This window comes from Chrysochloris asiatica, unplaced genomic scaffold (assembly GCF_000296735.1).
Source record: "Chrysochloris asiatica unplaced genomic scaffold, ChrAsi1.0 scaffold00374, whole genome shotgun sequence".
In the NCBI taxonomy this organism is placed as follows: domain Eukaryota; kingdom Metazoa; phylum Chordata; class Mammalia; order Afrosoricida; family Chrysochloridae; genus Chrysochloris; species Chrysochloris asiatica.
In genome coordinates, this window is record NW_006408892.1 from 655595 (window position 1) to 666378 (window position 10784).

The following is a 10784-nucleotide window of genomic DNA, read 5'->3' on the forward strand; positions in this document are numbered from 1 at the left end:
CATTCTGTTGTGCACAGTGTGGTTATGAGTCCTAAACGACTCCATGGCACCTAACAACAACAATGGATACCAAAGTCCTACCTGCAACAGCGCTGCCGCTTATTGTGCTGGACTGCAAGGTCGGTTTGAACCGCAAGGTTGGCTGTTCAAGCTCACCAGCCACTCCTCGGAAACCCTATACAGGGTTGCTATGAGTTGGAACCAACATGACAGTACTTAACAACAACAACCCGCGACAGATGAAGGAGACAAACTGAGCAGTGCTTTAGTCCACTGTGTATGGGGGTCTTCGTGAGTCCAGGCGACTTGAAAGCAATTTATAACAACAATGACCTCAACAACAATAGCTAGCATTCAAGTGCTTAATAGAGTCCTGGTGTGGTGCTACTATAGGATAAGCACTATACTGTTGACCAAATGTTGGCAATTCAAACCCACCACCTTGGAGACTCTATACAGGGTCACTATGAATCTGAACCGACTCGATGGCACTTAACAACAAGTGAATAAGGAAGACCGTAGAAGAATTTATGCTTTTGAGTTACAGTGTTGGAGGAGAATGTTGAAAGTGCCACGGGCTGCCAAAGAACCAATAGATCCGTTCTGGAAGAAGTGCAGCCAGAGTGCTCCTTGGAGGCCAGTATGGCCAAACTTCATCTCTCATACTTCGGACATATTGTCAGGATGGACCAGTCGCTGGAGAAGGGTATCATGTTTGGTAAGGTGGAGGGTCAGAGAAAAGGAGGAAGACCCCCAACGAGATGGGTTGGCCAAGTGGCAGCATCGATGGACTCAAGCGTGGCAACAGTAGTGAGGTTGGTCCAGGATCGGGCTGTGTTTCGTTCTGCTGTGCATAAGGTCGCTAATGAGTCGGTACCGACTCGATGGCACCTAACAACAACAACAATGCGGGTTAATGATGGACTGCTCTGTGCCTGACACCTTATCCGAGTTCTCTCATTTAATTCATGCAACATCCCTAAAAGAAAAATACTGATATTATTCACAATTTACAGATGAGAACTTTCAAGAACGTGACTAGGGGCCTCCCTATGACACCTCTCAGAAGACACTCCGATTAAGGAGAGACACGAGGATCTCATAACAAACACGCGAGTCGAGGAGTCGGTTGCGACTCACAGCGGCCCTATGTAGGGTTTCCAAGGAGGGCTGGGGAGCTTGAACTACGGACCTTGAGATTCAAGCCGACTTTGCAGTCCAGCACATTAACCTGCAGCGCCACATCAGGACTCCAAAAGTCCGAGTCGTAGGACCCCAAAAGTCTGTTTAATATTATTAGCATTCCAAGAAAGTGGAACTTCAAATAAACCAGATGGAATCCCCAAACGCCTACAACTCCCAGAGTACAGCGCGCAAAATGCTCCATTAGGGTCCCGGGCAGACCGCCGCGCTGCCTCTTCGGAGCTGTAGTCTTGCCGCGCATAAAGGCAAACCCGTAAGTCTACCACTCGTAAAGTGAGTCAGAGCCAATGAAGGAGCGAATCTAGTTAGTTGAGTGCGGGGCGGAGGAACCTATGAGTGGGCGGGACTTCCGGAAGCGAAATCGTGGTGAGCGGATGCGCGAGAGCAACTACTTCCTTTTGCGGGTCGCGGCGATCGCGGAGTTATCGCCATGAAGGCCTCGGGCACAGTAAGTCGGAAGCGGTGGGGCCTGGGGTCGTGGTGTCATGGGGTGCGGTGCGGCCCGTATCGGGCTTTCTAGGAGACGTCGCTGATCGAGTCTATGTGTTCATGCCTTTCTGGGGATCCCGCGGCCTCCAGCCATCGTTCTCCGGGCCCAGCTAACATGGCGGCGCCGCATGGGGACGCCCGCGTGGATGGCCCCAGCTGGGCTCGGGGATCGCGGGGTCCGAGGAGGCCAGGTCCCCGTTCCAGAGGAGGGGACAAACTATGTTGCATGAAGGCCTCAGTTTCCCCTCTTGAAAGGGACATGTTGGGGGAGGAGTAGTCTGGAAGAGCAGCCCCTAAGGTCTAGAACTGGAACCTAGTGACTGAGTTTGTGCTACTTGTGGCCGTTTTGATATAGGAAATACTTGATGTAGAAATTAAAACCCGGAGTCTTAGTGTAATGCTAAGATAGTCTGAGCGGACTCGACGACTCCCCATTTAGGGAGTTTTTCTGCTGTCGTACAGGGGTTGGATTTGAATTTAGCAAAATAATCCTCACCTTCAACTTTGTAAACAGGGAGCTGTGACTGATCCAAAGCACGGCAGCAGCGCATGGGGAAGCGCAGGGCCAGGCGTGTCCTTGGATTCTTATCGTGGCTCCACCCGGAGCAGGCTGGGAAATGTCAGCCCTCGGCTGTCTCTGGGTCTCCATGTGGATGGAGCACGAAGTTGGGGGGTTGGGAGGGCAGTCAGCCCCAAGAGCTGCAAACTGGCTATGTGACAGGAACTGCTGTCGAGAAGCCAGAGTCTAGTCTCAACTTTTGCTGTTAATTCCCATGGGATGTAACTGCTCCGTAGGGTTTTAATAGACGGGAGCTTTCAGAAGCAGATCACCAGTCCTTACTTGCTAGTTGTTTGGGTGTATTTGAACCAGTAACTTTCTGAATAGTAGTCAACCACTTGACTACTTGAGTCACCTTGGAAGGTTACTGCTTTGCTCTGTGTCTGGAGGGGAAGGTTGGAGAGTTTTCTGGCTGATAAGAATGAATGAATCACTGTTCTTGGGAGGGACCTCTTGAGATGTTGAGACCCTGTGTGGGGACTCCAGGACCTCACGTTATGCCTGTCTTCATTCTGGTTGTATCTTCTGTGGTGTGTCAAGTTGGGAGGGAGAGAGGGCAGCAGTGAGCTCCTGGAAAGCCTTGCTCAACTTTGTTGTCCAGGACAAAGGGCTTATTCTCCTTGGAGCCCTCCTCTCCCGCTGGGAGTATAACCCACGGAGGCCAGGAGGGCTCTGGGTGTTGGTCCAGCTTCTCACCCGTTTCCTCCTCAGCTTCGTGAGTACAAGGTGGTAGGGCGCTGCCTGCCCACCCCCAAGTGTAAGACACCACCACTTTACCGAATGCGCATCTTCGCTCCTAACCACGTCGTCGCCAAGTCCCGCTTCTGGTACTTCGTGTCACAGCTGAAGAAAATGAAGAAGTCTTCCGGGGAGATCGTGTACTGTGGGCAGGTATGTGGGGGTGGAGAGCAGGGTGTGGCTCTGCCTTCCTACGGCTACAGTTCACAGAGCCTGGTCATGCTCCAGGGGGGCTTGAGCCCAGGGAGCTGTGTGGCTGAGGAGGGCAGCTTCTCACTGAAGCAGTGACCCTCTTCAACTACAAAGTAAGGGCCATGGTGCTGATCCCTGAGATTTGTGCAGGAAAGGCATGGTGGCAGGGGTACAGGTACCTGGGTACTTGGGACATGACACATGTGGGTTTAGGTTCCCAGGCAGTTTACCAGTTGCCAGATGGTGTGGGGATTGGGAAACAGGCTAGGGGAGACTCCTTTGCTGCTCCCCTCTTATCCCAGTCCTTTCTTGAGTAGGTGTTCGAGAAGTCCCCACTGCGGGTGAAGAACTTCGGCATCTGGCTGCGCTACGACTCCCGAAGTGGGACCCACAACATGTACCGGGAGTACCGGGACCTGACCACCGCGGGTGCCGTCACTCAGTGCTGTAAGCACCCTGTCTCACTCCCCAAGATCTGGGACTCTGGCAATAGGTGGACCCTGAGGATTGTCAGGGTGGCACTTGGGTCTAATGACCTCTATCCAGTTGGGAACTTGTGCTATCTCTTAACCTGCAGAGCAAGTGGCCCCAGTGTACCCCAGTGCCTACCAGGTGTGCTTCTGAGAAGGCCTTGTCTAGCTACTTGCACCCAAACCCAAGAACTGCAGCTTCTCGTAGCAGTGGTTCAAATGGTGGTGCGCATAGCAAGTGGACCATGTCGCCTTTGGGGGGCTGTGCTGTGCCGCTCAGAGTGAATGTGAAGGTTCTACACTCCTGGTGGCCAGGCTCTGGGGCCATGTGGGGTCACTGGGATTGAGCAGAGTCTGGTGGGAAGTCTTGTGTTGGCCTTTCCCTACAGACCGAGACATGGGCGCTCGGCACCGCGCCCGCGCCCATTCTATCCAGATCATGAAAGTGGAAGAGATTGCAGCCAGCAAGTGCCGCAGGCCTGCGGTCAAGCAGTTCCACGTGAGTGTCTGCATCCTGGGGGGAAGGGTGGGGACCCAGCAGCCCTGGGGACAACCACACCTCAGTGGTCTGGGAAGAGGTTCAGAGGCCCCTGACTGGCTGCTCACCCCAACTACCCCACCCCTAGGATTCCAAGATCAAGTTCCCGCTGCCCCACCGGGTCCTGCGTCGCCAGCACAAGCCTCGCTTCACTACCAAGCGGCCCAACACTTTCTTCTAGGCACAGCCCTGCCCCCACCCCTGGTCTGCCCAATAAACGCCTCATGGGAATGACGCTGGGGGCCTCAGTGGTGTTTTCTTTAACTGTCATACAGAAATCAAACAGGCGGCAAGTGGACTGAGCCTGGGCCCTGCCAGGTAGCACTGCCAGTTCCAGCCTCTGTGTTCCCACAGATGGCACGTCTGCTCCTTGAGTGGGGTCCAGGTTCCCTAGCTGACCTCCGTGCCATGAGGGCGGGGGCGGGCAGGGTGACTTGGGATGCACTAGGCCCGTATCTTTCCCTTTCTGCTGGTGACAGCCTGAGAGAGACTGGTGGATTCAGATGGAAGCCCCAGGTCCCTAGTTGGGTTGTTCCCCTGCAGGCGGCCTCTCACCTAGAACCCAGGGATCCTCCAAGCTGTCACACGGAGTCCTTGACGAGTGTGTGCCCTTGCTGTACTGAGAGTAGTTTCCAGCCCTGTTAGGAACCACAGAAATGCCTTAATCCTGCCCAAGGGGGTAGCCAGATCCTCACCCAGGGCATCCGTCTCCAGGAAACCATGGCAGGCTGGAAGGTTCCAGGCACGCACTAATCCCACACTGCCCAAGCCCTGTTTCAGAGCCCCTGGCTTTGTCCTCTGCCCCTGGGGTATGATCTTGGGCAGCCCCTGTCTTCTGAGCCTTGCTTCTCAGTGATCTATGGGTCAGAAGGAAAAGCTGTGAGGAGGGCTACCTTCTGGCCTTGTCCTGACACTCCCCACCCTGAGCTGCCCCCTTAGGGAGGAACTGAGTGGCTGGATCCACCTAGGTGGGCAACAGAATTTGTCCTTTAGGTTAAGTGCTGTGGAGTCCATTCTGACTCATAGCAACCCTGTATAGGGTTTCTGAGAAGCGACTGGTGAGTTTGAACCACCGACCTTGCAGCCCCGCACATTAATCTGCCTTCCTACGGCTACAGTTCACAGAGCTTGGTCATGCTCCAGGGGGGCTTGAGCCCAGGGAGCTGTGTGGCTGAGGAGGGCAGCTTCTCACTGAAGCAGTGACCCTCTTGAACCGACCTTGCAGCCCCGCACATTAATCCATAACACCACACCAGGACAAATAGGTCACTTCAAACCCCAGACCTGCTTCACAGAAGAAGTTCCTTCACATGGGAACTTCCCCCAAGCCTGGCCCCTGCCATCTACTCCTCTGAGCCCTTTTCCTGGAACACACCCTATTTGACCTGATATGTTTCTGTCTTTTGCCAATGAGCTGTGTGTGCAAGAGGGAGACACGGCAGAGTGCTGAGCTCTGCACAGGAAGGAACGAGCCTTGAGTGAATAGATTGGCAGGGAGAACCCAGAGAAAGGGCAATCAGCCAATGGCATTGAATTTTTTGATTTGTGCTGTGGAGTCAGTTCTGACTCATAATGACCCACCCTGTACAGGGTTTCCGAGGCTGTAAATCTCTACAGGAGCAGAAAGCCTCATCTTTCTCCCACGGAACAGCTGGTAGTTTCGAAATGCTGACCATGAAATTAGCAGCCCAAGAGGACCTGTTTTCAGACTAAACATTAGGTTAACAACTTTAGTGGGTGAAAGTCGCATTTACATTTGGGCTAAGCACTGGACTGTTAACCACAAGGTCAGCAGTTTAAACTCAGCAGCTGCTGTAAGGGAGAAAGATGAAGGTGGCAGTTCACATGAAGATTTACAGCCTTGGAACTTCAGACACGGTTGCTAAGTGCTATCAAGTCTGTTCATGCCTCTGTTGCAGTCAAATGGAGATTTTTGCAGCCTGTTAGTACCACCGTGGAGTTGGTGCCAACTCATAGCAACCCTGTGCAGGGTTTCCAAGGAGTGGCTGGTGGGTTTGAACTGCTGACCTTCCAGTTCAAACAACTTTGCAGTCCAGTGTTTTTTTTATATAGGGCCACAAGGTTAATAGAAGTCAAGATGGGCTCCATGGCAGTGCTGGGGTGGTGGTGGCTTTTTGCTGAGTTTTCTTGGGAAGTGTGGACTGCCTTAGGAAAACCACTTGACCTCAAGGTAGGTCTGAACCCAAGGTCAGCAGTTCAAACTCAACAGCCACTCCTAAAACCCTATATGGGGTTGCTATGAGTTAGAACCAATTTGATGGCACTAAGGGCATACATGTTTCATGGTGATCCTATATAGGGTTTCCGAGGAGTGCTTGGTGAGCTTGAATTGCCCACCTTGCTGTTCAAGCAACTTTGTAGTCTGGCACGTTAACCCACAGTGCCACACCAGGACTACAGCATATACATTACGTGGTGGTGGCTGTGTGCTGTGGAGTTGGTTCCAACTCAGCGACCCTGTACGGGATTTCCGAGGCTGTAAATCTGTATGGGAGCAGAAAGCCTCATCTTTGTCCCATGGGACAGCTGGTAGTTTCAAACTGCTGACCTTGCAGTTTGCAGCCCAATTTGTAACCACTACGCTACCAGAGCTCTTACGGCATATACATATCAGCCTGTAAAGTCTCCCATTTAACTGGAAGGTGGGCATGATTCCTGGTGCTCCAGCAGCCATCTTAGACCACAAGGAAGCCACTCAAGGTGGAAGAAGCCAAGTGCTTAATTGTGGTCCAAGCTATAGTGTGTTTCTCTTTTCTCCCTCCTGTCCCAACTTGAACTATTTACTGGTGTGTGTCTACAACACTGGTCCTGTTTAGGATATTATCTAGAATTCCTGTAACCATGACAACCTTGAGCTACGACATCAAGACCTTGTTCTCAGACCCTGAAAGCTGTGCCTGGGGCGACTCACTGCCTATGAGTCTAAATATCTTCCTATGTTAGTGGGTGGTGACTTCTCAGATTTGAGGGTGCATCCCATGAACTAGAGGCTGAGGCCCCGAGTCTTGTCTTTCAGGATGCACCGCTATTAGTGCTCTTGAGTCAGTTCTGACTCAGGGACCCATGGGATTTCCAAGGAGCAGCTGGTGGTTTTGAATCGTGGATCTTGTGGTTAGCAGTCCAGTGCTTATCCTACAGTGCCACACCAGGACTACAAGGAGTCTGGAAAGGTGGGGGTGGTTCATAGGATATTATCTAGGACTAATGGTACCATCAGACCATGGTACTCCCATCTTGACCAAGAGCTGTGCCCCAGTTAAGATGAAGCCAACCTTTGAAACAGATGAGTTAACCCCCAGTTCCCTAACCCACCCTGCCATCTACTTAGCCTGTCATGACTGTCCACAGACACCCCCCCCATCCATGCAGTTACGAATCCCGCCATCTGACAAATCACCCATCTATTATCTGTCCATCTAGCCATGCACCTGTTAAACCTTCAAGTTGGCTCTGACAGCGACCCTGTATAAGGTTTCCAAGGAGCGGCTGGTAGGTTTGAATTGCTGACCTTGGGGTTAACCGTCCAGTACTTACCCTTCAGTGCCACACCAGGACTCCAGCCATCTGGCTACTCACCGACATACCTATACATCTAGATCCACTCATTTTATCTGCCCACTATCTATCCTCCACTCATCTGTTCGTCCTTTACCCAACCCCCATCTACCCACCATCCCTTTGTTCCAGTATCTCATCCTTGGACTCTACTTCATGTTAGGGCTGCTAGGCAGCCTGGCAGGACAGAGAGACCCTAAGTCACAGGAGGGAGAAGGACAACTAGCTGGAGTGAAAACCTGCTGAGCTGAGCTTTGGCTAGACCAGCCAGATGGAAAGACTATGGAATGGAAGGAAACCTCCAAGTAGCACTTCCATGTGTCTGGGGCCTTGCTCACTGTGTGATCCTCCCCTCTCATTGGCTGGGGGTCATGGAGGTAAGCTTCTGAATGGCTTCCTCACCTGTCCAAAGATGAGACCAGCATTAACCTAAGAACTAACTCTAGGGGCAAGTCCCTTGCCATTTCAAGTGCTGAGGGCTCCCAGGTCCTGTTCTTGGATGTGGCCAGGTGGCAGGCATGGCATGACTGAAGCCCTAGAGGGCAGACTGTGACCCTTTCTGCCTTATATTCTACCACTAGGACCCAGGGGGATCCCAGTCCCTGAACCAGAGTCATATAATTGAGAACCACAGTCTAGGCCCCTCAGAACTTAGCAGCATGGAGTCTTACAGACAAGAACATTTACTGAGTCCAGGGCAAAATTTTGGGGCCACGTGGCCTGGATTCAAATCCTGGTTGAGGGGGCTGTGGTCTCTCCAAATTCATAGTGGGCCACGGAGGCCACCCACAGGCCAGTCAGTGCTGGAGCCAGAAGGAGCACATGATCCCTTGTCCCTGAGCACCCCTGCTATGTCTCCATGGAACTACCACCCATCCAGCACCCTGACCAGGCGGCAGCGTCCTCCATTCCCGCCTCTTGGACTCAGGCTGTCTGCAGTGGCTGCACCTTTGGAATTTGCTCTGCACTTCTCTCCATCCTGCACTTTGAATTCTAGAACGTTCTGGATCTGCCCAATTCTCTTCACCCCTAAACTCCTGTCCTAGGAGGCTTCTCGGGTCCCTTGCCTACTCCAAATTCTCCTGTGATTTCCCATGGGCCTCAGAGTCAGGTCCTCGTATCCCTCCCTCTTCTTGCTGACTTCTCCAGTCACCCTGGCCTCCTGATGGTTCTTCAAACTTGCAAAGCTTTTCTGGTCTTGGGGCCTTTGCTCATGCCATTCCACTGCCTGGAGCGGGTCCCCTCTTGGCAGCTCTCTCCAGACCTGGCTACCCTGCTGCTAGCCTCTTGATCTCCTGTAGTTACCTGCTCCCAGAGGCCCCCACTCCACAGTCACCATCTCCCCCAAGTCTGCCTCCAACTTTCTCCTGGCCTCATTCTTGTCATTCTACACCTTCTGAAATGGGTAGTCAGCTGCAGGAAAATCAGTGTGCCCTCAGCTGGTGTGCAGAGCAGGTCTACGTGGCCCCACTGTATTTCCAGCTCTCAGCCCAGACCTCTGCCTGGAGCAGAAACACCCATGGTGGGAGGTGGGGGGAGGGGCGGGTGTCAGTGTGTTAGGAGGACGACATGGAGTTGGCAATTGGGCAGGGGGGATACAGAGCCCATTTTCTGGGAGACAGTTCCTGCCTGGATCTCCCCTTATGCTCCAAGTTTTCTAGAAAGAAGTTCCAGCTTCTCAAGAAGACTGAGGCAGGGTCACAGATCAAAGTCTCCACTGCCTTTTACCAGTGCAAAGAATTCTTAGTTCTCAACCCTACCTGCCTGGATTCCCTCCAGCCCCCAAGGAAGTGCCCCAAGATGACAGCGCTGGGTTCCCTTAGCTGGTGACCCCAGGCAAAGAACTTCCTCACTCTGCCTCAGTTTCTTCATCACACAGAGATAGAGACACAACAGACTCAATCTCTGGAGTAGTCAGAAGTCCCCATTGAGTCGAGTCCCTAACCCTAGATTCTGCACATGAGCCGCACTCTCCAACCTATATCAACACCCACCCTGCCTGGCTCAGTGCATGTTTGCTGAAGGAATAAAGGAAGGAAAGAATGAAGTGCTTTGAAAGAACAAAGTCAGCTTTGAGTCTTAGGGATCCAGTGTATTCCTCAGGCAGCGGGGGCGGGACCCGTTTCCATCAAGTCAATTCTTACCTATGAGGAGGGATCCCAGGTGCTTCAGCTAGAACTGCTCCATGAGGTTTTCCTGGTTGGAATCTTAACAGATGTGGATAACAGGCCTTTCTTCCATGGTACGTTAGATAGGTTTGAGCCACCATCCTTTAGGTTAGTAGTAGCTGAAGTTGTTAGTGCTGTGGAGTCCGTTCAGAATCATAGCCACCCCGTATAGGGTTTCCAAGGAGCTGCTGGTGAGTTTGAACCACCAACCTTGTGGTCCTGCACTTATCCCACAGTGTCACACCAGGACTCCAGTAGCTGAAGAAGGGACTGTTTGTCATTTACAGAACCGGAAACTGTGGCTCAGAGAGAAAACAGACTTCCCCAAGAATATAACCAGAACCAAGACTTGAACCCAAAGTGTTACCTATCTATCTTGGCAATGCTCCGGATCTGGGATCTGGAGAAATGGACTAGGTCCAGGTGCCGGTTGTGGAAGGCTTAAACTGCATAATTTTTCTTTATGTACCCCACCCCCCCTCTGGCCATGAAAGGAAAACCCCAGGGCTTAGGGAGAATGAGCTCTCAGTAGTTCAAGGCCTGGAAGCACAACAGGGAGACAAGACAGTGTGTGAATCATGAAGCCTGCACTTGGCTGCTACACCTAGCCAGTAGCAATACTCCCTAAGAGCCTCAGTTTCTCCACCTGTCAGTGGGGATATTAACAGCCTATGTCAGAGCACATAGGGACATTTGGGAGCCTTCCTCTCCCACCCTCCAATAACCATGTGGCCCGCCCACGCCTGTCTGTCTGTCCAGGGAGGAAAGGGTGCGGGTCCCGCCTGCTCCTACCCAGTTCTCAGGGCGGAGCCGCGCTGACCCCGGGGCGCCAATAAATCCAGCCTGCGGTG

The 10784-nt window shown here is 52.5% G+C and overlaps 1 protein-coding gene across 1 annotated transcript; it reads left to right on the forward strand.

Annotated features, from left to right (window-relative positions):
- Nucleotides 1-1554: 1554 nt before the first annotated feature.
- RPL18A (ribosomal protein L18a) lies at nt 1555-4408 on the forward strand. Its single transcript, XM_006876289.1, has 5 exons — nt 1555-1651; nt 2963-3142; nt 3499-3628; nt 4041-4150; nt 4278-4408. Exons 1-5 carry the CDS (start codon nt 1634-1636, stop codon nt 4368-4370), a joined length of 531 nt encoding a protein of 176 aa, XP_006876351.1. The 5' UTR covers nt 1555-1633; the 3' UTR covers nt 4371-4408.
- The last annotated feature ends 6376 nt before the right edge of the window (nt 4409-10784 follow it).